General features: G+C 50.3%; 1 protein-coding gene across 2 annotated transcripts in view; it reads right to left on the bottom strand.

Annotated features, from left to right (window-relative positions):
• SCARA5 (scavenger receptor class A member 5) overlaps positions 1 to 26,380 on the bottom strand; it is a 119,485-nt gene that overhangs the window by 30,312 nt on the left and 62,793 nt on the right. For both annotated transcript variants that reach the window (XM_059393496.1, XM_059393505.1), the window contains exons 4-7: positions 17,261 to 17,935; positions 7,446 to 7,526; positions 5,290 to 5,388; positions 3,426 to 3,482 (exon numbers count right to left, since the gene is read on the bottom strand). In XM_059393496.1, coding sequence (XP_059249479.1) covers positions 3,426 to 3,482; positions 5,290 to 5,388; positions 7,446 to 7,526; positions 17,261 to 17,935 — 912 coding nt within the window. The remainder of the gene's footprint in view (positions 1 to 3,425; positions 3,483 to 5,289; positions 5,389 to 7,445; positions 7,527 to 17,260; positions 17,936 to 26,380) is intronic.

Raw genomic sequence — 26,380 nt, 5'->3', positions numbered from 1 at the left:
GGGTAGGGAAGTTGGGGGGGGGCGCTCTGGAACAGGAGAGGAGTCGGCCTGAAACCCCATTTGGCTCTAGAATCATATGACTCCAGATCAAAGCATAGGTAAACAATTGCAAGATCCTATTCTGAAAAATATTTTAATATTGACTCAAAACACGGTCCCAAGAAATCCTCTGTAACGCCCTCGTCAAAGGAAAGCCCCCAGTTTCGGATTCTGACCTGTGGGGTGTGTAACTTGGGTCCCTCATCAATCCCTTTATGTAGTAATATCCCCACCTGCTGGAACTTTAGGTTTTTACTGCTAAAGGTGGGAGGTGTTTGGTAAAGCTTCCCCAGGCCGGGTTACCTGAGGAAGGTTCTTCCTCCACCGTGTTCCTTTGTGGAGGAGGCCAGAGCTCTGGGGCTGCATCCTTTCTCCCTCCTGTTAGATCATATGGTGGGGCTGCCCTGGGCTCTGGGAATGACAGAACCTCCCAGAAGCGGGTACTCAGTGCTCATCAGAATTTCCACACTTTCCTGAAAGATGATCCTTGGCTTCCTCCTCCTGGGTCTCAGGGATCCAGTTAACGCCTATTGGGCTGGAGATCCTTAAAAACCAAACCCAGAGTCTGGGTTTGGTGTGGTCAGAAGCAGGCCATAGGGTGGAGGCCATGGGAAAGCAACACTCTCACCCCTCGTGTGGGGCAGTCCCTAATTAAGTCAAAGGTTTCCTTAAATCCGTATCTCCAGGTAAGGGACTCACTAGGGGCTGACTCTTCAAGATGGGGTCCTAAGATTTCATTCCAGAATTGGAGAAGCCAGAGGCTTGGCTTTTCTGTTCTGCCTCAGCTCCTGCTTTGGGAGAGTTTGCTTTCCACTGAAAGCCTCTGGAAGCAGAGGCTGGCTGGCTGGCCCACCACTTACGTCCTATGCATCCTATGTGACTCCCATGTTCCTCTGCACCCTGTGTAAAGCTTCCCATCTGTGAAGCGTCTCTGCTGAGCCAGCTCCCTTTCCAGGTCCATCACCCATGGAGATATTTTTGGGTCCTGTCAGGAGACTGCCATGAAAAGCTTAGAGCTTTGCGTCAAGGCCACCATCTGAGCTCTGGGCTCCAGGGAGGGCGTAGCCTCTTCAGGGCAGGAAAGAACACTGTCATTCCCTGGGGACGGGCTGTCCTGAGCTGACATCAGCCTCTTGTGGTGCGGTCCAGAGACTCCAGGGCCAAGTGGACACGACGCCTTTCCCCCCTGCTCCCCACCCACGCCTGTGAGAGCCCCACACCGCTGTGGCTCAGCTCCCCACACTGAGCCCTCAGCCCCACAGCCCAATCCCATCGCAGAGCCCAGCCAGCCTGGCCCAGAGAAGCGAAGTAAATAGTAATGAAAGAGTCTTTTTTGGATTAATGGGGACTGGCAACCAGCACCTCTTCCCAGGCTAGCAGAGACCTCCTCTCTCCTCTCAAGTTGCCAAAGAGTTCCTGACAAGAACCCCCTGCTATGCAGGGAGCATTGCTGATCTCCCTCTCAAAGGTCATCTTTCCACAGTTCCTCCCTGCCTGCCCCTCCCATCAGGAATTTCTTATTTCACAGAGCTAAATGCCACAGTCCTCCTCAGCTATACTGGCAGCCTCCCCTCAGCAGGCACCACACAGAGCAGAAGGCAGCACCCCAAAGACAAAGTACAGTGCCCAGTCCATTAGATAAGTGTGAATCGGATCTGTCGCAGATGTCCTAGATCACAGCCAGACTCCCTTCTTTTGTCTTCAAAACTCTCCTTTTGGCTCCTAGCAAAGTCCATCAGGTCTCCTCATCAAGCCAGGACACTCCCACTTAAACCCGTGGCTGCCCTAGAAAGGGGCTAAGGACTAGAAAGGCTGCACCGCCTGAATTATTCTGTGGATTCTAGCATCTAAGGTAAGGTGGATGTAGTGAGCCCAGGAAGCCTAGGCATAGCTTGTCCTCAGGTATGGCCACCGCTTCAGAGTGACAAAGTGCTGTCACGTGCATTTTTCCTGTTTGATCCTTTTTTTTTTAAGATTTTATTTATTTTGTACATTTTTCCTGTTTGATCCTTTTTTTTTTTTTTAAGATTTTACTTATTTATTTGGGAGAGAGATCACAAGTGGGGTAGAGGTGGAGGAGGAGGAGAGGGAGAAGCAGACTCCCCGCTGAGCAGGGAGACCCACTCAGGTCTCAATCTCAGATCACAACCTGAGCCGAAGGCACGTGACTCAGCTACCCAGATCACATGACTGAGCCACCCAGGCACCTCTCCTGTCTGATCCTGAATCACTACCCTGGGAAAGAGAAGGCCAGAGGAAGTAGGAGGCAAGTTCAAGTTTCAAGAGATCTTGGAAAAAGGTGCTACTTAGGAGAGAGGTCTCCTTCCTGGTCCTGCATGACTGGGATGGAAGTGTCATTTTACTCCTATAACTAAAGACCAGCCTTTGGGAAACGCTTGGTCTGGGTCCGGTGTATGAATGTGCAGTGGCATCGGTCCCTGAGTGTCACAGCGGAACCTGGGTGCAGGTGCTCTTTCCCCAAGCCCGGTCTTCCTAAAGAGCCAGGACTGGAGCACAGATGCCCCAGAAGAAGATCATTTGCTCATGGCTTCACCAGGAATGGCAGCATTCCAGAGTCCAGCAAATTCCATATGCTGGTATTTTGTTAAAACTTGGCTAGGAGACTCATTCTTCTCTGATAATATCTCTGAGGTTATATATGTAGCCCTTTTTGCAGGAGGGGAGTAGGAGGAAGAAACCCTAGAGAAGAGTGTCATAACGAGATAGGCTGGCCTCCCTTGTCAACATGTGAGGGAGAACCCTCATCAGAAAGCCCGCCATTTCTAGACTCGGTGCTCTGCCCAACTATGAGATCGCCAACATCATTGCTCAGTGCATGGCAAAGGAGGAGAACAAAAGGGATTCTGCTTTGCCTCTGCACCTTTCCCCATGTAAGCACCAGGGAAGTCAGCATGTCTGAACTAATTTCTGGGTATCACACAGAATAATAATATTCAACACATCCTGAGTCCTAACCACAGTCTAGGCATTGTAATAAGCACTTTATGTGAATTAACTCATTTAATTCTCACAATGATCCTATGAAGTAAGGATTCTTCTTATCCCCATTCTATAGATGAGGAAACTGAGGTGCAGAGATTATTTAGCTATCTCGTGAGGCAGGCAGGGGGGAGCACAGGCAGCCTGCCTCCAGATCATTCCATATAACCACTGGGTTTATACCATGCCTGGAAGCGTGGATTGTGTCCCCTGAAGTATAGCTGTCTCTTACTGGGCCAGCAGAGCCTTGAAACTGGGGGTGGGGGTAGGGAGCTCCTGACACCGGAGCCCTGGCCCATGGTTCCAACCTCCCATCTCCCAAACGTTTGGGGCTGCTTGGATGCCAGCTGCCCCAGAATCCAGTAACCCCAGTAGAATGTCCTTACCAGCATCTCCTGCTCTGTCCCCTTTGTCTCCTTTCTCTCCTTTTGGGCCTCGGTCACCTGACACAGAGGAGGAAAATTGACATTAGAGTGGAAATAAATCCTGACCATGGATAAAATATTATGTGCAAGAGATGAATTAACCCAAGACCCAAGACCTGAGAAATTCTCACCAGGAGCCCCCAGCCCTGGAGGGCCTGGCAGGGAAGGAAAGATAAGAGCTTGAGTCTATTATGCTGCATGCTTTGGTCACCCCAGAAGGAGGTCAGGGGGTTCACCTGAGAAATTTCGTTCCCTCTTAATTAAAGTGTGGAAGAGCAGAGTCTACCAGCACAGGCTAGAGTCGTGGTATTCAATGGGAACAAGATAGGGCAAAGCTATTTCTAGTAAGTAGTCAAGGTTTTAGAGTTACATGGCCAAGTTTGCTGTAACAAGCACAGGAGGAAAAGATGGGGAAAGGTCTTCAGTTACTTTGGGAAGACAGAGGTTATACATCAGGCAGATTTACCGTGGGGGCTGGGGGAATCTGGGAAACATGGGAGAGAGCTTCAGGGCACACTGTAGAGTTTCCTTCTCAGGATGTGGTTGAAAGGACAGAGCTCTTTTTCCAGCTAGCATCTTACGTTCCAAAGAAGTAGAAAGTCCTGACATCTCTTGAGGGAACACTAACTAAAATGACCAGGGAATTCTATTCCAAGTACTTCCAGAAAGATATCTGCAAGTCAAAATCCTGTGGCATATGGTCTGGTGCAAGAAGCCAGCCAGCAAGTTCTGGGGAAGGATGCCTATGTGATCCAAGATTTGAAAACAGAACAAAACAAAGCACCCCAAGGTAATCATATACGTAAATATGAATATGCTTAGAAAAAGATCTGGCAGGGTGTTACCCAAAGTGTTTACAGTAGTTACTCTAAAGAGTCATAGCATAAGGGACTCAGGGAGAGGACTCCCTTTTTAGTTTATACTTTACATACTTCTGTATTGTCACATTTTTTTAACAAGCATGTACTACTTTTGTAGTCTATTTTAAAATAATTTTTTTTTAAATGTCCTCTGTAAAAGGGAGGAAAACCTCAGCCTGTTTAATCACTAGAAAGAAGCCTAAAAGTTCTCAGTGATCCAAGATGCAGAGACCCTCCTAGACACGGGGTGAGAATGATGAATAGTACTCTTTCTTCGTTTTCATCTTCACAAGGGAGGAGATCAACACGGGGGAACCAGCACCCAATTTCCTCATCTTGCCATGCAATTATGGTAGAAGTCTTCAAGTTCTTGAAGAGAATGTGGAAAACCAGGCACTGACTAATACTGTGGATGCCCCCTAACAATGAACGAGGTGACTGCCTTCAGGAAGAAAACCAATTCAGTAGGAACACTATCGGCAATGCACATCTGAGAACTGAATTAAAGTTTCAAATACTGGGGGAGTCAAAAGCATGGGACAGACTGTTGGGAATCTGGGGATACGAGGAAGGAGGTGGGTATCCTGGGTCTGCTGACCCCCATTTCTCCTGTGAGCCTAGTCTCCCAGCTTGGCTTCCTCTGGCTACACCACTGATCTGCAACCCCCAGGGACATTGGCTTGCATTTCTGTTGCACTGGAAAGCGGACAAAAGGTCTTCACACAAACATGACCCATGTCATCCTCATGACAGCCCTGAGAAGTATGGTATCGTGAGGATTTCTGGGTTCGGGACAAAGAAACGAAGGTTTAACAAGGCTAAGTGACTTGCCCAAGGTCACTGAGCTAGCTGGTCAGTGGCAGAGCCAAAAGGCAGATCCTGGCCATTCACTCCAGTGTCCACACAGGTGCCCAGAGGGCTAGTGGCGAACAAGGCTACATGGGGACTTGGGGATTTGTTATTACCTTTGAACCCACGTATGCCCATGGGTCCTGTGGCTCCCATCTTCCCATCATCGCCCTTGGGGCCTGGCAGTCCTGGGGTGCCTCTCTCCCCTGGCAGACCTGGGAAGACAGAGGACAAGTTGTAGAGCATCAGACTCAGAAGTGGAAGGGTCTTTGTAGGTCATGATCTGGCCCAGCAGTCTGCCTCAACCAGACATCCTGCTGCAGCTTTTCCTTCCTGATTCCTTTCAGTTAACTTAAAGATGCTGCCAAAGCAATTGTCCTAACGGTCAGCACAAGCCTTCGCAACTGGCACCTTTTATCTAGTTAGGCTGGACCTCTCCATGCCACGCCCTGAAAGGTCCAATTCTATTGTGAGTGGTAGCAGTGGTGCTCTATCCATTTGGGAGATGTCCCTCTACCTCTAGCTATGCTGGAGATTTAAAATCAGCAAACTTTTTTTTCTTGAGTACTTTCTATGTGTCAGACACTGTTCTGGAGTCTTCTCATAAAGTATCTCATTTTATCCTCACCATAAACTGAGGTATTATTTCACCTATATGACAAAGGAGGAAACTGAGGCCCAGAGAGGTTAAGTATCCTGCCCAGGGTCACACAGCAGAGAGTATCAGGGGCAGGATCTGAGCCCTGGCCTTCCTGAACTGAAAGCCTGTGGTCAGTCAGCTTCACCTCATGCTGGATGAAAAAGACTTACTGGCATTTAGGGTAGGAGGAAGATGAGACAGCACCCCATCCTCCTTAAGAGAAAAACCATGAAGATCCCTTCCCTGCTATACATCCAGAGAAATATAGCAAAGGGGACCGTAGGCTGAGGAGGAGGGAGAAAGTCAGCAAGGCCAGTAAATGGGATGGATGACCTGCTGGCAGATCAGGCCCTGGGGCTCCTGGCCACGAGGCCCTGTGGCCACTGCCTGCCTTTCACCATGGAGAGCCAGAAACAACAAATGCTTTCACCCAGTGAGAGCCCTGCGCCCCCAGAGACCTGACCTAAACTCACAGTTATCTCTGTAAAGCAGAGAACTCTTAATTAACTGATTACTTGTTCTTTCCTGCTTTGAATGTGAACTTGGCTTTCTCTGGTCTTTTTCCGTGACTTGGAAAAACCTGTCTTCCAGTAATTATTTCTCCAGAGCTAACATCAAATGTCTGGAAGAGGATGCATGGCCCTAGAGGATGGTGGGACCTCGCAGAAGGGCTGATTGGTTTCTTTTCTCCTGCCTAATGCAAGGTACCTGTTTGGAGTCCAGCCACCTTGTATCTAGAATGAGATATACCCGAGCTCCCCATCATATAATTCAATAAGGCAGAAAAGGAGATTCCACAGCCCTGTGAGTGTCTAGGCATCCTTGGTTCTAAATTTGGGGAGTTCTCCTGGAGGGGAGCCAGGGGTAGAGGCCAGGTCACAGGCTCTCCTTCTACTATCTTCTGCCCCTTCTCTGGTTTGCAACCTCTTCAAGATTTAGGAAGAGGATAGTTAAGAGATACAATTCCTGACATAAACAGACATCTTTCCCCAAATAAACTTCCCCTTTTCTTGCATCATTTAGAAGGCTTTGCACTCTTCTAGAAAAATGCTGCTCACAGCAGAGGCTCAGAAGTGAACAGACTGGGATGCCAAGTCCGACAGTCACAGGACAGGAACTTCTGACACAATGAGTCAAAGAAGAACGCCCTCTTTCCAGAAGGCCAGGAGCCACCCTCCCTGCCAGCCCCTGGACCTTCAGAGCTGTCACTCGCGTGTTCATTGATCTGGGCAGAATCAGCAAGCAGGAGGGAACATCCAGGGTCTGGTGACTTGGGAAACACTGCAGGAAACAACACACTTGCAGAACACTCTCCAATGCTTCTGAAGGCCTTGGTCATGTGAACCCTGACTCTTGTGGTGGGAAGTGGCTTCAGGGAACTGTGAGCCTCTCGTGCACCCCTTTTCTTCAGATCCTGGTACTTCCTATGAAGAAGGATTTGCTCCATCCTATTGTCATACCTACAACCCATCAATCTCTTGACAGACCAGGGCATTTGAAGGTAGGTTGAATGAGCACTCTCCCAGGGAACCCTATCACCAATGTCAACAAGAAAGTAGAGGGCCAGGTATGGAATGGGGGCACCCTCCCCTTCTTCGTATGTGCAGCTTCCTCCTGGGGCTTCCCAGTCACCTCGAAGTCCAGGTAATCCAGGGATCCCAGGCTCGCCTTCCTTCCCTTCCTCTCCCGGATCACCTTTGGGGCCCGGTGGTCCTGAAAGGGATACAAATGGCACCAAAGTTAGAAGGTAGCTTTCTGGAACAGGACACCTGTAGAAGAAACAAAAACTCCCTCTTCAAGAGAAGAAGGGTCAACATTATGCTTTGGGAACACACAGGGCTCCACCTAGCCTGGTCTTATATGAGTGCAGGGGGAATCAGGGAAAGCTTCCTGGAAGAAGTGTTATCTAAAATGAAATCTCAAGAAGTAACAGAAGGTGGCTTAGTAAAGGGAGGACTGCATATCTCTGATCTACCCCCACCCCAACAAATGCACATGCTGAGGCCCTAATCCTCAATGTGATGGTGTTTGGAGGTGGCCCCTCGGAAGTGATCGGGTTTAGATGAGGTCATGAGGATAGCGACCCAATAAGAGACACAAGACAGTACTCTTGCTCCTTCCTTCCCTCCCTTATCATGCTTGGAATGAATGCTCTTTCTCCCTCTCCCTCTCCCTGTGCCATATGAGGACACAGCAAGAAAGCAGCCACCTATAAGCCAAAAAGAGGGCTCTCCTCAGAACCCAACCATTCAGGCACCCGGATCTCAAGACTTCCAGCCCCCAGAGCTGGGAGACATAAAGTTCTGCAGTTTGAGCTGCCCGGACCGTGGTATTTAGTTAGAGCAGCCTGGACTGACTGAGACAGAATGAAAGGGAGAGCTCTGGGCAGAGGGAACAATCCCTACAAGAGCTTGAAGAAAGAGACATGTGAGCCACTGTGGGATTAGAAGCTGGGAGCACATGACAGGATGAGAAGGGTGAACAAGTGGGAGGTCTTGGAGGTCTGGCTCAAGTGTTAGACTTGACCCTGAGGGCACCAGAAGCCATAGCGGGACATGGGAGAAACAAGAGTGTGATCTGATCTGTGCAGGAAGAAGATGGTTCAGGCCGCCATGTTGGAAAACGGCTCAGGATGGGAGGGAACACAGACGCAGGGAGGCCACGAAGAGGCTGCATCCGGGTGGGAGGCAGTGGAACTCTGAATTAGGGAAGTGGTGTTCCGGAGGGATATGAGCAGCTGTGTGGAGGCAGAACAGACAGACGTTGGCTAAACATAGGTGAAGGCGGGGGGAGAAGAACAGGATCAGGTTCAGATTTCTGGCTTGAACACCTGAGGGGAGGAAGCAGGTCTAACCGTTCCTGAGCGGGGCTTTCTTCCAGGGCCAGGCGCCACTGTGGCAGGGATTCCAGCCTATGTGACTGGATCCAGTCCCCACAACGAGGCTGAGTGTTGAAGTTACTTGTCTGAGGCCACACAACTAGGTAATGAGAAAAGGAGCACAGGTTCCAACTCCGGTCTCTCTGGCCCCAGCCCTGTTCCCTCACTTGTCATAGGAGATAGCTCCCCGTTCCCAAAACACAGTTAGACCTTCCCACCCCCCCAAGCCTGCTGCCCACCAGGTCAATCTTGTGCACTTATCTCGCCCTGCCTTGTCCTCCACTCATAACTGTATGTGTTCTCTGTTTCCTAACAACATTGCCAGCTCCAGCCCAGACATCCCTGTCCCAGCTGTGAAGATCCAGACACCAAGCTCCCCACTCCTGCTGCCTTGTGACAGAAAAAGACCAAGGAAAATGCCAAAACTGTATTGTACTGAGTTGAAGAGCATCCCTTCAAAATTCATGTCCACTTGAAACCTCAGAATGTGACCGTATTTAGAAATTGGGTCATTTGCAGATGTAACTCGTTAAGAGGGGGGTGATCCTAGAGCAGGGTGGGTCCTAACCCAGTGCAGAGAGGGTCCTAAACCAATGGCAGGGCTTCTTAGAAGAAGATAAAGCACAAACAGACACCCAGGAAGAATGCTACGTGACAAGGGAGGCTGCATGTCTATAAGCCAAGGAATGCCAAGGATTATCAGCGACCATCAGAAGTTAGGAAGAGGCCCAGAAGAATTGTGTCCTGCAGCTCACAGAGGGAACATGACCCCGTGGACACCTTGAGTTCAGACTTCCAGCCTTCAGCATGGTGAAAGAATCAATTTCTGTTGTTTTAAGCCACCCAGTTTGTGGTCCTTTGTTACGGCAGCCCTAGGAAACCAAAACATGTACACTCACAGCATAGCAGCGACAGATTGCACAATAAATATTTGATGAATGAATGAGATCAGAGGGTGTTAATACATACAAAACAATCAGGCGGCCAAGATCAAGATGTACTGATACGTTCCAAAAGTTGGCACTGTCTTCAGACCCTAACCCAAGTTGACAGCTCTTTAATGATTCAATGGCACACACACGGGAAAAAAGCAATCAACAACTTAAAAATGCATGTGTTACACATACAAATCATTTAAAGGGGACCAGGTTCTGGGGCCATCTTCCTCTCTCTATGAAGAAAAGCAAAGTGAGCCTGGCTATAGCAATCCCAGTTTTCAGGCGACAGTGTTTAGGCACAGAACTGGCTTAGAACACATCTCAGATTACACGGCAAAGGAAAGGCATAGTGGAAGGAGCAGATGAGCTTCCCACCCCTTTTCCAGCAATCTCTATCAGATCAGTGGGCTGCCCGGATGTCTGCACTCCACTGCTGTCCCTGGGAAGGACGTCCTTCTCCCAGTGCCCAGTACACTCCCCTCCTTGTCACAGTCCTCGGTGGAACTCAGTGCTTCCAGAATCAAGTGGGTCAAGGAGGCAATGCACTGAGCACTAGTATTCTATTCGTTCTCCTGTAGGCATGATTCAATGTATGATCTTCCCAGGAGTAATGCTCTGCCCAGGGAATGGCCCTGGGGATGGGGCCTCAGGGTGGTGGAGATCCTTCAGAAGGTAGGTGTTGAGTATGAATATGAAGTGTCTTGGGTTCAGGTCCTGGTTCTATAAAATCTAAGTTAAAACTCCTTCCCAGACATTTGAGGAGTCAGTGGATTACATGACATGCTGGATATAAAGGGGTTCGGTAACTTTTGAGTGGCAAGGCCATGCTAACCATCTGTACCCCTACCCCCTTTCCTAACGCTTCATCAGAACTATCCCAAGACGACCATGTATGGTCATCTTGGGCTGCCCCTGAAATCGCCTTGCCAAGCTTAGCTGGCTCTTTCAAGGAGATGCGGGTCTGGAAACATCCTACATGACGTGGGTATAGTTTTTAAGACACGGATGAGTGGTTCCTGAGGGCCTGTACAGGAGATGAACTGGGAGGGAATGGAGTGAACAGCAGAGGTGGCTGCTGATTTCTAAGTCATACCCTTAGATGGAACCAGCCCCGCAGACTCTGAAGGGCCTAAACCATGGCCCGTGTGAGCTTCATGAGGCCAGGCTGCCGGTGGCCCCAATGACCAAGGTCTTCTTGAATCACTCCTGCCTGTGGGTAACACACACCTGGGGTCTGACTTCTTATCATTTTCCTGGGAATCCAGGCCAAAAATCTTTTTTTTTTTTTTTTCCTTTCCAGGCCAAAAAGCTTGAACCTGTTTTGACTCCTCCCTTTTCTATGCTCCCCACACCCCCTTGCTCACCAAGGCTCACCATCGGGGTCATTCCCATGTCATGCCCCCACCTCCTTCCTCTCGGCTACCACACTCCTCCGGGTCTTGCTCCCAGCCTTTTTAAAGACCTCCTTGCTTGCGGTCTCACTAAAACCCCTGAATCCAGTCAGAAGCTAGTGAACTCACCGTCTCTGGGCTCCCTCATAGCCCAAGGGGTCATAGCCCCTCTATCGGAGACCCCTGCAGATTCCCCACCCGACCCCTTCTGCACACTCAGTCTGATGCTCTGGACACAAGCTTCCTTTCACCTCCACAAAAACATTCTCACGTGTCCCCAGACATCCACCAAATCTTTTCTATTCCAAAAGCCCCATCCCCCTTGGGCCTGACGTTCACCTCCAATACATACCCGTTCTGATCTTTTAGGGCCCCTGGGCAGAGCCCCCAAATCTGAGAACTGGAAGGCCCCTCAAACATGACTGTAGACAAACTTCTCAAGGGAACACCCCTGAACCTGGGTAGGCCACCCTGGGCCCACTTCCGGGGACCCACCCCTCATCCTGCTCCGTGGTCTCCAAGGGGTTCAGGCCCTCTGCCTCACTCACCACAGAGAGTCCACTAAGGAGTTCTGGGCAGTCATAGAAGCTGTTATGGTATCAGCGGTCCTAATGGTACCCAGCAGAGTTTTTTAAGCTCTTGACTCTTGACACTCTGACTTGCTCATTTCTTCTATCACTCGAGTAGGCCAGAGCATGGAGGTTGTCTGGGACAGGGAGGAGCGGGGCCTACTTCTCTGTTGGTCCACCTCCTACATGGGGGATGGGAAGGAGGAAGAGGAGGAGGAGGAGGGGAAGGAGGAGGAGGAGGTGCAGGAGGTGGAGGAGGATGGAGAGAACCCTCCGGCCCTGTGCCCAGAGTGCCCTCCCAGAGCCCACCCACCAGCCCAGTCCTGTCCGCCCCCATCCTCCCTCACTGCCCCCAGTACAGCTCTGTCCCCTGAGAGGGCTGCCCCTGGGCTACACCAGCTGGAAACTTCTCCCTCACTGCCCCCAGTATAGCTCTGTCCCCTGAGAGGGCTGCCCCTGGGCTACACCAGCTGGAAACTTCTCCTGAACAGAATGAAGCGTATGTGACTGAGCACTGGCTTCTTCTGGGGCCCAGCCAACAGGGAGGGAGAAGCAATCCATTCTCCCTTCCCGGATCCTGGCATGAGCGATGGGGTGGGGGACATGCCGGGGCTGGAAACAGGACAGGGACAGCTGATGAAGTGGGCCTGAAGCCAGCAGAACCGAGACCAAGATCATAATACAGACACTGCCCACTGCACCACACACGCTAATCCCAGCGCGGCTGACCAAGGTGGAGTCCCTCAGTTAATTACTCTCCTTCCCCACTTGACGTCACTGGGCCCTGGGCTGTCAGCTTCGCCTCTAGGGTTTTGCACGCTCTCCCCTTTCCTTCACTGTGTGGGGGCAGTGCCCGACAGCAGCGTTGCCCAGCCTGGGGGCCACTCGGCCCAGACCCACAGGGGCTGCTCCCCACTTCAGCCCACGCTGCGGGGCCAGCTCTCCTCGGACCTCACAGCCTGAAGCTGAGGCCACTGTTTGCTTTCAGGCCAGGCTCTCCACTCCCTTCCCAGCAGAGAGGCTGATGCAGAAGGCAACAAGACAGAGTCCTCCCATCCAGCCCAGGGAGCTGCTGCCCAGCCCATGCTTCCCAGGCCTCGGTGGGGCAGAAACGCTCTTTACAAACGGCCCGGTTCACAGAGATCTTTGATCCCTCCAACACGTCCCTGCACGCTAGAGGCTAGAGTTGGAGCCCAGGACCCAAGGCCTCCCTCTATCACGTCAGCCCTTTACAAACACTGCTGTGCTCTCCACTGCACGGTGTGCTTTCTTGAAAAAGCAGCTCACCCATAAATCTGCCCTGCCAACAGCTTGTTTTCATGAACTGAGAGATGGATTTTCGAGTCCCAGCTGGACTACCGGCTTGGGATTTGACTTGGACAAGTCATGTCCCCCTCTCTGGGCCTCAAGTCCTCAGCTGTAAAACAAGAGGAATGGACTAGCTGATTGCAGAGCCTGTTACTACTGTAAGGCTCTGTGATTCTGTAACCGTCCATCTAGCAAACAGGCCATCTGAATATGGTGGGAAGTCCAGCCTTCCTGCCTGGCTCACACTTTCCTCCTCCTGGATGCCTCCCTTCTCTGGTTATTTCCCCCCTCCTGGAAGCCTCCCCACTATGGTTATCTCCCCTCTCCTGGATGTCTCCCTTTCCTGGTCATCTCCCCCCTCTTGCTATGTCCCCCACTCTGGATATTTCCTCCCTCCTGCTATGCCCGCCCCCCCACTCTCTGGTTATCTCCCCACTCTGGGAGGCCTCCCCTCTCTGGTTATCTACCCCCTACCCTGGATGTCTTTACACTCTGATCATCTGAGTTCTCTGCTTCTTTCCAACCACAGATAGATTTCAACAGACATAATTAATACTGAAAATCCAAAGCAGAAAACAGAAAGCACTGCTGTGAGAGTCCACAAAAGACAAGCCAGAGACAAAATTCATAGAAAACTGTATAACAAAGTGAGAGAATGAAGCCATTTGAGGTCAAATCCCAGAATAATACAAATAAGGCCATGTTTAACAAATACACATAGTTGAGTATTTGTGGATTCTGCAGTCAAGGGCAGAAAGTGGAAGAGTATGAGTGTGTGTTTGTGTATGTGAATGTGAGTGTGTGTGTGTGTGTGTGTGTGTGTGTGTGTGTGTGTGTATTTAATGACTAAGAGAGGAACTGAACAAAGTCAGGGCAGAAAGGCCATTCCAGAGAGCAGTATGGAAATGCCTAGAAGTTTAGCGGGTAACACATCCCTTATCCAAAAGCCAGGGTAGAATTCTGTCTCATAAAAGCTGAATGGTAATTACATAAGGTATGTCAAAAAGAATCCCTGGGAATCATACCAGTTGGGCCCCTGACAACCATGAGAGAGGGAGGAGGTGGGAAAGGGAGGTGCTGATGTAGTGGTGATCCTGGGAGCCAGAGGCACTAGGGGGCATTCATCCCCAAAGTCCCGCAGTCCGCCGAGAAGGCAAAGCTCGAGGACTGGAAGGCAGGCGTGGGCAGGACTGAGGTGAAACTTCCAGTTCCAGGGAATGGAGTGCGAATCTTAGTTTAAGAAACAAAGAAAGACCACTTGGACGATCCCACTGGAAGAACCTTCGTGAATGGATGCCCAGGGCTGCTTCAGTCCAAGCCAAGGAGAGGGCCCTTGCAAATTATAGAAGCAGACAAGCTGTGAGATGCTCAGAGAGGCCCAGGAGGAGGCACCCTCAGGAGGCATGGTGATGTCTGCTGACTGCAAGAGGAAGGAAGGGGCGGGGAGGGGACTACCCCTAAGGACCCCCAAATGGAGTCCAAGGGACCATGCTCTCTTCTCCCTTTACTGCTCAGAGCTGGCAACTTCCTACCACAGGAAGCAGGATGGTCAGTGACAAGAACATGGATTCCAAACCAGAAAGGCTCACATTCAGACCTTGACTTTGCCACTTGCCAATTGGGTAAGAAACCGTGGGAAAGTTATCCAAGTTTCTCATCTATAAAATGGGAACAGGAATACCGTTCTACAGGATGTGAGGATCTGTAGTTTTTAACAGCAATTTAAAGAATTAACGTCTGGCTCAGAGTGGGTCATAATTTGGTACCATCGCTATTATTAGTAACTACCTGACAGACTGCTGTGGGCGAGGAGGCAGAGGAAGAGAGAAGGTGGGAAAAACTAAAATCCCAGTGGTGGGGATCTAGAAGAACAAATTCTATCTCCTGTCCTCCTTTGATTCCTGAGCATCCCAAGACAAGAAAACCAGTGCTCTCACTGTCCAGGTTCAAGATCTAACAGTTTCTTCACCAACATTTACGGGGTCCCAATTACTGTGCTGTCGGGCACTGGAGGAAGCAGGGGGAACCCGGGGGGTGGGTCAGGGTAGAGTGTAGTGTGGTAAGCACTGGCCAGTGGGTTCAACATCCTGGCCTGATCATTGAATTATACACTTCAATGGGTGAACCCCGCAGCATGTAAATTATACCTCATTAAAACTGTTTGAAAACAAAAAGTCCTGGGTCAGATCATTACCAGCTGTGTGGCCTTGTGTAAATCAGGCATTTCCTCCAGGAGCCTCAGTTGTTTTTTTGCAGGAATCCTACCCTGCCCTCAATAACAAAGCCCGCCTTCAACCAACCTCATATTCGGTCGTGGGGACCCACCTTAAAACAAAATAATGTACCCTAAAGCTCTCTGTAGGCTGGAAAGAACTACGCGAATGGGAGACCCCATCATTCCTACTTTCCGCTCTAATACACGGAGAAGCTCAGAGGAGGGAGGCTTCAGTGAGCTAGAGGGGCCGGCAGGGTTGCGGGAGGTGGGTTTGAGTGAGATCTGAAGGATCAGTGGGATCTGGATGAGGATGAGGAAGAGGAAGAGGAAGGAGGCGCTGCAGTAGGAGGAAGAGCTGGAGTGAAGTTAAGGCTGTGGGAAGGACAGGCTGTGTCTCTAGAGCGGTGACAAAATGTGTCCCACTGGACCAGAGGCTTCCCATGGGGGAGGGGGGTGGAAATTGGCTGTTTATGGACCATACGACCCACAGAATTAGACAAGTGAACAATTTCTAGAACATTCCATATTTCTGGTTTCTTACGAAAAACGGGAAGACTCTGGCAAGGCCAGGTCCGTATTCCAGCCTGGCCCAAATGAGATGGACCTGCCCTAGCTCCTACTACTCCCTGGACACCAAGGTCACTTTACTCATGGGCATTGCTCAACCTGCTCCTACACACTGTTCCTTTTGCAAACTTTGGTAGATCAGAGGAGAAGGCAGGGAAGTCAGGCTGGGGTCAGGTGTGCGATAGAGAGCACACCAGCTCTGGGATCAGAAAAGCCTGGGTCCACATCCTGGCTCCGTCACCTCCTGGCATGAGGCTATGAGCAGCTTCACAAATTAGTACACTCACCGTTGTTTTTAAAAGAAATTATATGGGGGCGCCTGGGTGGCTTAGTGGGTTAAAGCCTCTGCCTTCGGCTCAGGTCATGATCTCAGGGTCCTGGGATCAAGCTCCGCATCGGGCTCTCTGCTCGGCGGGGACCCTGCTTCTTCCCTCTCTCTCTGCCTACTTGTGATCTCTTTCTATCAAATAAATAAATAAAATATTTAAAAATAAATAAATAAATAAATAAATAAAAGACATTATATGGCGGTAGCTACACTCGTGGTGAACATAGCATAAGGCATCCAGAATTATCTAATCACCATGCTGTACACCTGAAATTAATGTAACACTGTGTGTCAACTATACTTCAATGAGAATGTAAAACGAAAAGGCATCATACAAGGCATGGTTCATACAAGGCGCCGTACCTGTCACAGTTGGTGTTTGCTGTGATATCATTATTGCCTACTATCAAGCTAAGGAATATTTATTGAATCTGGCAGAACCTGGGGGGGTCATGGTGGAGTTCTGACCAGGGGCACGAAGTGGGAAACGTGCATCTCACGAAAGGTGCCTCTGATGCGCAGGGCAGATAGCAGCAGGAAGGTACGGGGGAGAGGAGGGTAGGGGACCAGATAGGCCTGGAAAAGAGGGAAGCTGGTTCTCGAGTCTGTAGGCCTGAAGCAAGAATACCAGTGGAGGCCTGCACATTTCCGCCATCATATTTAAGAGTTATAAATGAAGCTAACAAATTGTTAAATAAAATATTTTCTTCTGTCTCGATGAACATACTTCATAACTTGTCCAGGAAGGCCAAGTTCAAATTTGGGAATTCTCCAATTCCTGGGTGCTTTATGCATTGGAACACCATGACCCTGAAGGAGCGCCTCCCTGCTCCCCACCTGCACCTGCAGCCTGACCCCTGCTTTTCTGCAGCCAGAAACATTTGGAGGCTCCCCATAGCACAGCCAAGCTCTTGACGACCTGGTCCCCCATTAGCCACCCTTGGCCATTATGGGTGGAGGGGGGTGGTGGGTGGACACTGAGGGTATTCTCCTGGAGGTGGAAGGGAGGTTAGGGTTGGCCAGGGGAGAGACCCACACAGGCTGGGAAAGGGGCACTGGTCATTTGGATAGAAAATTTCCAGGGTCCTGTAGGGCAGGATTTACTAGATGGAGCATCCACTCCTGATGGCAAGTGGATCCGGGAGGTGTTGAGGGGGCACTCCAGGGCCCTTGGGGAGGGGCAGGCAGGAAGAAGGTACCAATAGGCAGGGCCCAGGCAGGGACACTGCAGGCTCGAGTTTGCCAGGCGGTACCTTTGGCGAGGGAGATGTTCCTCAGCGCGATGGAGTGCTCCCAGTCCTTGAGGCGCAGGTCCTCGGTGACGGTGTTGAGCAGGGCCAGCTCCTGCTTGAGCTGCAGCTCCATGCCCCTGTGCACCAGCCGCAGGCGGCGGGTGTCCTCGCTGGCGTTGCTCACCAGCACATGCAGGTCCTGCAGCCGTGTGGCGTGCAGGGCCACGTCGTAGGTCAGGCTGTGGTTGAGGCCTCGCAGCGCGCCGCCCACGTCGGCCAGCTCCTCGCCCAGGACGCCCACCCTGCGCGCCAGCCCGTCGAGCAGGCCGGCGTGGCGCCGCAGCAGCAGCTGGCTGCGGTTGCTCTCCACCTGCAGCTGGTACAGCTCCAGCTGCGCCGCGTCGCTCTGCTGGCCTGTGCGGTCCCGAAGCACGGCCACCGCCTGCTCCGTCTGGGCCGCCTGCGCCTGCAGCCCCCAGAGCGCGCCCTCCAGCCGCTGCACCGCGCCCACCAGCGCCAGCAGCGAGTCCGACTGGTTCTGCAGCGCGTCCTGGGCTTTCCACACCTGCTCCGTCAGGTCCGCCTGCAGCGGCGCCTGCAGCAGCCGCAGCTGCAAGTCCCGGAAGCTCTCATTCAGCCGGTTCACGTTCCGAGTCAGCGCCTTCAGGTCGTCCGGGGAGCTCCGGGGCCTGGACACTGCAGAGGGGAAGGGGAGAGGTCAGCTCTGCTGGGGAGGGTCCCGGGTCCCAAGAGGCTGGCCTGGCATGCAGTAGGTAATCAAGAAATGACAGATGAAGGGAAAGCAGAGGGGGACTCTTAACCGATCCCCAAACTTGTCTGCCCATTAGACTCACCTGGTGAGGTGTCCCGCTCACAAATTCGGTGATTGAATTGGTCTGGGGTGTGACCTGGGCTTTGGCGTTTCCAAAAGAGCCGAGATCACTCTAGGGGGCGCACTAGTTGTACTCAGCTCCCCGTCGTTATGCCTGAGGTCAGTCCCTGTGCTATTGTCATTTCTATATGCAGAACAGGACTGGATATCAGCAGTTTCAGGTGTCTAGTCCTAAGATACTGAGTGTTAGCCTCTCAATGTTAGGAGGCAGATGCTATTCTTATCCCCCTTCAGGGCAAGAGCTGTTAAAGTCACCCAAGGTAGCACACAGCAAGTAAGTCATGGAGCCAGGATTCTACCCCGCAGGGCTTGCTTGCTTCAGAACCAGGGTGCTTCCCTACAAAGTCGGCTCCAGAAGACTTCCAGATTGAAGGAGCCATGCCAGCAGCGGACTCAGCCCGGTTCTGGGCAACACTGTACTTCCCGGTATCCTGGGTTCAGGATCCCACCCCCTCACCCCCTCACCACCCCCCTTGCCGGGGCGAGGGCCCCTCTGTACAGGTAAAGATGCTTTTTTATTCATCCCCTCTCTTCTCTGCCCCCTCCAATCCTTTTTCTACATCATCTATTTCCCCGCTGAAGCAAAGAACCCATCTCAGTGACTTTTCACCCTTTCCTCTCCAGAGGTTTCCTCTTCTTGGTGATAAGCAGCTATTTTACAATACTGAGGGGAGAGATGTGCCTCTTACTAATTGAAACCTGGTGTCTCCTCTCAAACACTGAGAAATCGAGATAGGATAGCTCTCTTCCAGAACCTCAGGCAGGAAAGGGAGTAGATAGTTGTGCGGGTGCTTGAGCTACACGAGGACCGGCTGCCCCCATGTTTCTGGAGAAGCTAAGTCATTTCAGATTAGATCCAGAAGCCCAAAGTGCTAGGTGGGGCCTCGAAGTCCTCATCTCAGCTTCTCCCTTCCCTGGAACTTTAATCTCCAAGAAAACCACATGCCAAGTGGTCACTCACTTGGCACCTACTTTTCTTGCTCCATCCACATGCATCCCCAATCTTTACAATCTGCTTATACCGCCTGTCTTCAATCGCTTCTAACTGTTAGAATGTTCTGCATTCTCTTCAGACTGGAAATCTGCCTTCCTGTAGTTTCTATCCACTAACCCTGCCCTTTGGGGGGTCACATAGACATAGTGAAATATTTTTCCATAAGACAGGTCTTCAGAATTTCAAAAATTTTGGTTGAAAATCTGCATTTCCTTCATCTGTTCTCTCCTGATTAGGTTCTGAACCTCCATACATCCTGGCCGCCCTCCTCTGCCTGCACTTCAGGGTGTCCATATCCCCTTAGAGGCAGTGCCTGATCTAACTGTGGTTTTCCAAGATGTGGACACACTGGGCAAAGTATGGCAGAAGGATCATCTCCTTCATTCTGGGCATGACACATGTCATGTGGCCAAAACTGGGCCCTGTTGAGCTTCATCTGTCTGCGCTTTTCAGACCTTGGCCATTGGATTGGGGTCTATGCAGTCTTTGGTGAAAATTTCCCCCGATTTCCAGTGAAAACACAGAGGCCAAGACAATGTAAGTGAACTGCCTAATGGCATGCTTTCTGCCTCCTGGTCCAACGGTTCCCACCACTGCTCCATGTTCTGGAAGCGTAGAACTGAAGCATTGTCGATAAAAGCAGAGGGTCTGGGGAAATGAACCCATGACCCAGTCACCACCTAAGTAACCACAGGAACTGTCTGCCGAAGAAATCCTCACAGGCCAGGATTTGATTTTAAAACCAGTGTGTTTGTCCAGTATTTGACCCAGATTGGTTGGCAAGTGTTAGAGACAGGGTGGCTGGAAAACAGAAAGGCCGATAATTTAGTTACAGTCCCTGCCTGTGATGCCCCTGGAGTTCAAAGAGACACTACAGCTTATCAGCTGCAATAAAGAACACTCTGGGCTTTGCAAATTCTGGTTCGAAACATGGGATTTGTGAGTGACTAAGGGGAACAGGGCAACCTACTTGCTTTAAGTTCCAGGCCTGCCTACACCATGAAGTAGACAATCTCCTTTAGTCCCCCTCTCTGTTGGCTCCCTGCTCCCTCCTTCCATTCGTAGGTGGTGCCCATGCCTGACAGATGCTCTGTGCCTTCGGATGGTCCTGGCCTTGCCCAGCAGCCCCTTCCCCCGAACCTGCCAGCTCTGGGCCCCCCCTCTCTCTGTCCAGGAAACTGGGCTGACAGTTGTCCATGTGGTAGTGATTGACAGTGGGCTACCCCTGCCCTGAGAGTTCATTTGGGTCTTTTTTTTTTTTTTTAAAGATTTTATTTATTTATTCGACAGAGAGAGATCACAAGTAGGCAGAGAGGCAGGCAGAGAGAGAGGAGGAAGCAGGCTCCCCACCGAGCAGGAGAGCAGAGAGCCCGATGCGGGGCTCAATCCCAGGACCCTGGGATCATGACCTGAGCCAAAAGCAGAGGCTTTAACCCACTGAGCCACCCAGGCGCCCCCATTTGGGTCTTTTTTTATTGTTCATTGCACAACCGGTGTTAACATACACCCAAATAAAAGAAAGAAGATAATTCCTCCACAATCCCACAGCCTCCAACAAAGCACATTGGTGTTCTTTTTCTGGCTCCACCCATAGGCATCCCCATTCTTCACAATTTGATTTCGGAGTTGTTTTTCTTTTTTTCCTAGTATGATTATTTCACAAACATGTTCCCGTCATTCTCTCTCTTTTGTAATTATAATTTGGGTGGCTGCCCCCATAGAGTCCATCAAGGGGATGTGTTGAAATTTACCCATTCTCTTACCATCGAATATTTTTTCCAGTCATGGACAATAAATGGAGAAATGTCTCTCCTTGTTTTGAAAATGTTCCTGACGATAAATTCCCAGAAGTTAAATTAGTAGATCAAAGGGTATAAACATTTTTGTGATTCTAAAGAACTCCAGCCAAATCACTTCCCCCCAAAGTTACATCTATTCATGTGTCCGTCATAGATGTTCTGGGGTGCCTGTTGAAACAAGCAGATAGAAAATCACTGCAGCCGAGTACCCCCATCCTCGTATTGTTAATTGCACAGATATCAAACAGTACCTTGTTATTTTTTATGTTAATATATTTGCATTTGAGAAGAGAAGTGGCCTTTTCAAGGTAATGCATCAGCTCAAAGGAATGGTTTTGATATTTTAGGTACCCAGGCTAATCAGAACAGAAATTACTTGGAGGGGTAAATAGTCTCTGGGCATCAAATCATGCTGCATAAGCCTAGAGCAGCCTCCCTTTTTTGGGGGGCTCACTTACCCACCCCAGAATGAATTATCTCCTTCCAACGGTCACAGCGTGTTCTCGCCCCACACCCCCACCACCCACCCTCTTCCCCCCTTTAATTCCTTCCAGATGTTTGCTGTCCTCAACAGGGAACAATTCTTCCTTGAGTGTGACTCTCCTAATTCATGTTTATGCAAACAGTTCATTTATCTCTCTGCCTGGCATATTTCCTTTTAACGTGCTTTCATTATTCCTCGACGTTAATACTTTCACAAGGGGGACAAGAAATCATAGAGACAGCCATAACTGGCATTTCCCGAGGACTTACGATGTGCTTTTCACATGAGTACACTTGATCACCTAACAACCCTATGAGATAAGTATGACTAGGACCCTCATATTCTGAACGAGGAACCCGAGGCACTTGAGGTTAAGCAGCTCAGGAGATCACACAACCAGGAAAGGGAGGAGACCGACCTTGGGTCCCCGGCAGTGTGGTTCCAGAGTTCCTGGCTCCTGACCCCTCTGCAGTACCGTAAAGGAGGGAAGGCACAGAACCATTTTTTTTAACAGAGACAGGCAAATGTGAACTAAGCTTGGAAGGTAGTGAGTTCCCCATTGTAAACCCAGGCGGGAGTCAGGCTGCTCGGCAGGAATCATGCAGACATTCAGATTTGGATTCTGATGCAGCACTGAGGGCTGAATCCTAATTCGTGTACTCCTGCATGTAATCGTGTACTAATATATGATGAATGCCTTGGGGCCTGCCTTAGGCTGCACCTGAGGCTAGGAGGCTTGCTCACACACATCTCCCGCAGCCTTCTTACCTGCACAGCCATCGAGCCTTGCCTTCCCACCTATACCCCGGCCCCGAGTCAGCCCTCCGTTCCATAGTTGTCCTTTATAGTCATGAAAACAAAAATCACATGCTGGTCAAGTGAAGGTGCTCCAGATGTGACTGACCTCAGGGCTGTCTTCCCCAAATGCCTCTGGCATACCTGTCATGCCGGCAAGGCAGAGGACCTGGTGTGGGCCGGGAGGAAGAAAGCCAAGCATTCTGTTTGATGTTTAGTGGCCTAAACCTTGGGCCATTTTCTCTTTGTATGAAAGTTCACATCCATCACCTCACTTAATTTTCAACATAACTCACCTTGGGAGGTAAGCAGGGCAAGTATTCATAATTTCATGTAAAAATGAAAAAAAAAAAAAAAGAGGCTCAGAGAAGTCAGAAGATTGCCGGGGGTGTAAAATACGGAAGACTCGGGGTCATGGGTCCCTTAATCCAGCCCACTGTCCCTCTCCACTTGCTGCTGGGATAGTCCAGCACATGCTGAACTCCAAAAGCTATATGGGAAAGGGCAGCAGATGCCATTTATTAAGCACCTGCTTCCTGCCAAATTCAGTTCTTATCTCTTTAAGGAGATTCTCTCTTCCCAACAGCCTCACAGAGTAGGAATTACTGTGCCCATTTTCAGGTGAAGAAGCGCAGGAAGGTAGCAGAGCACGAAAGCAGGCTCAGCCTGCTCGGTCTCTGAAGGTCCTGGGGGCTTTCTCACTTTTCCTTCCTTGCACAAAACAGCACAGGACATCTGTCCCTTATTTTCCAGGGGAGCGTGGCTGGAGGGCTCTGGCAGGCCACCCGAGTGGAGGCCCTACTCCAGCCTGCAAGGTGGGAGGACTAGTTAGTGGGGCTCGGGAGGGTACCAAGTGAAGTGGCATCTGAGCAGTCTGAGGGGAGGTGGCCCATGTAGGGAGATGTGGGGGAGGTTGGGGGGGGCAGATGTTAGAACAAGGCTGGAGGCCATGCAGTTCTCCTGTGGTCCTCCCAAGCCTGTGGGCAGGGGGTATCACCATTTTATAGAAGAAAACCCCAACACCAGAGGCAGTAAGTAACTAGCTCCTGGCCACCCTGCCGCAGAAGAGCCCACTCTTCTTCCATTGTGCCATGCAGTGGTCCTGCCTTGTGTTCATTTAGGCCGGTGACACTGAAGACAGGCAGGCAGGTAGGTGGGTATCAGAATTCAGAGATCGTATAAAGCACACATGCGGGAAAGGATGGGGCTGAAATGAAACAGCAAAGTAAGCATGTGGATATAAACACCAAGGGAAAGAGAAGGGGCCTTCTTTCAGGTGGTCAGCAGAGCTGACTTGAATGTGCTGAGCTCGGGACACATGTGACTTTGACAGAAAATGAAATTGAAAGTGGAGCATAATATTCCTCCAAAATTGCCGAACGATGAGGATCTCAGTAGAGCTTTAGCACTTAGAGTGATGCACAGTTTTATTAGGGTTCCCCTGACCTTGTGACGCAGGAGAGAAGCCAGGCCAGCCTCAGGGCATTCCCCCAGCGGGCCCACAGGGCTCCAGGCCGGAAAGGCACTGTGCTGGTGGCGTCATGCCCTGCGGTCGCCATCTTGAAATTTTGAGAATATTTTTCTTGGAGTTTTTGTAAGTGAAGTCTGACGGGGCCTTGGCCCCTCAGCTCATGTGCAGTCCCACTTCCCGCCAGCCTGGGATGAGGCCTTGGCCTCCCATTCCCACCCCGGGGGCCCCTGCAACCCTCTCTTCTGCCCCTATGGGGATGTCAGGGTGCAGTCAGTTCCTATGAGGATCTGTACTCATGCCTGAGAATCCTTGTGCCTGTTATTGTCATTGTAAACAGCAAATAAAAACCAATGTGACAGGTGGTGAAACAATAGAAGAAAGAAACAGCTTTTTTTTTTTCTTTTTTTTTTCCTGTTTCTGGAACAGGGAACCCTGCATTTTCATTGGTGCCCTGGGCCCTGTGAATTATGTAGTGGGTCTTGGAGAAAACTAACAACCATTCATCTTCTGGGGCCTGTATAGCAGCCCTGAATAGTTAAATCCCAGGCAGGTCTATCTTAGTTGGCTCGGGCTACCATTAACAGAATATTAGAGCCTGGGTGGTTTAAACCACAGACATTTATGTTCCAGTTCTGGAGGCTGGAAGTCTAAGATCAAGGTTCCAGAAGGGTTGGCCTCTCCTGAGACCTCTCTCCTTGGCTTACAGACATGTGTCTTCTAGTTACATCCTTTTCTCTGTATGTGCATCCTTGCTATCTCTTCCTTCTTATAGGGACACTGGTCCTATTAATTAGGGTCCCACCCTTATGACCTTATTTAACCTTAAGGACCTCCTTTAAGACCCTACTCCAAATGCAATCACATTGGGGGTTAGGGCTTTTACATACGAATCTGAGGCACAGGGTAATTCAGTCCATGGGGTGTCTTTAATATCCAGTTACCAGGAACTACACAGGCATGGAGAATGGGTTTCTGCCACATTCTTGGGGCTCACAGAGAATAATATTTAGGACTAGCATGTCCAATCTACTCTTCCAAGCAGCTGTGCAGTGAGAAGTGATCAGAACAGGACAGATCTGCAAGGTGACTATTGAGGGGAGCAGGTTTGGTTCATACTATGTAAGGTTTCTAAGGTACTTCCAAGTAGAGGTGTCCAGAAGGCTGTTGGAAGTGGGCCCCAACCAGGAGAGAGTTTGCAGCTGAAAGTGCAGATTTTGGAATCCCCAGCCATACATATATATTGATGTTGCACAAATCAATGAGGTCAACCGTGATGACAGGACAAGTCTTGGGGTGGGACTGGTGTCCTGAGGGGAGAGGAGGAGGCCCTGTGCTACCGATGAGCATTAACAGACATTCTGTAATGCCACCTCAGACAATGAGCTCCCTTGGTGCAAGGGAGGCACCCAGTCTTCTCTATATCTAAGCTCTCAGTTTAAAGTACTCCATGAAGGTTTGTGCCAACACTGGAGACAGTCATGTGGTTTGGTCAAATAAATGTCCTCACATTTGTGGCTGGCAAAGAGAGACAGGCCAGGAAACAATGCTTAGCCTTTCAAGAGGCTCTACATGGCTTATGTTTAATGGGCCATCTGCCAGGGACCAATCACTTACAGAGAGATGGGGGACCTTCTTGGCAGCCCCAACCCAGACACCAGGTGAGCTGTTTACTTCTGTGGGGAAACTGCGAGGTCCTATAAGAGATCCTGAAAGGATCACCTCAAGAATTATGGCCAAACTGCTCCCTCTTCTTGTCTTTCCATAACTATTTGTCTTAACCATCATTTAGTTCACACTTCTGAGAAGCCCTCCCAGAGCCTTCTCTACTCTCAGCTGGATAGAATTGTTGCTTTTATCTCTATTATACTAATAATCACCATAAAATGCAATGCAGGAGCTAATCATACCCATCAGCCTCTCCCGTTATCCTGAGAGCCACAGGGGTGCAGGCACTGTATCTGTTCATAGACCCCGGGCACTTGTTCAAGGAATTGAATGGGGAAGACACAGATAGGAGTTACAACAAAATAACCCCTTTTTTCAGTATAACAAAATTAGAGTACTGTAGGGGGTTGAATAGTGTCCTCTCAAATTTGTGTTTACCTGGAGCCTCGGAATGTGACTTTATTTGAACCTTATCTGAAAATGTCATGAGTAAAGGTAAAGTCTTATTGGAGGAGGATGGGCTCTAAACCCAGAGACTGGCATCCTTAGAAAAGAAGAGGACACACAGAGACACGACGTGGAGAAGGCGGCCATGGGAAGATGGAGGCAGAGACTGGGGAGATGCAGGCACAAGAGTAAGAACACCAAGGACAGCTGGCAGCCACCGGGAGCTCGGAGAGATGCAGGAAATTTTTCCTCTGGGCCTGCAGAAGAACCCACCCCTGCTGGCGCTTTGCTTTCACACTTCTCCCTTCCTGGGCTTTGAGAAAGTGTGGTACTTTGCCAGGGAGCTGCAGGAGATGAATGCCGTTAAGACCTAATCCTCAGTGGGAGGGCATTTGGGGGTGGGGGCTTTGGGATGTACTTAGGTTTATTTACTTATTTATTTATTTTTAAAGTTATTTGTTTATTTATTTGAGAGATAGAGAGTGAGAGAGAGAGAGAGAGCACAAGCTGGAGGAGGGGCAGAGGGAGAGAGAGAAGCAGACTTCCTGCTGAGCAGAGAGCCTGATGTGGGGCTTGATCTGAGGACCCTAGGAT

This window comes from Mustela nigripes, chromosome 1, assembly GCF_022355385.1.
Source record: "Mustela nigripes isolate SB6536 chromosome 1, MUSNIG.SB6536, whole genome shotgun sequence".
NCBI lineage: Eukaryota > Metazoa > Chordata > Mammalia > Carnivora > Mustelidae > Mustela > Mustela nigripes.
Note: the sequence above shows the minus strand (reverse complement) of the source record. Positions and strands in the feature narration are given on the sequence as shown.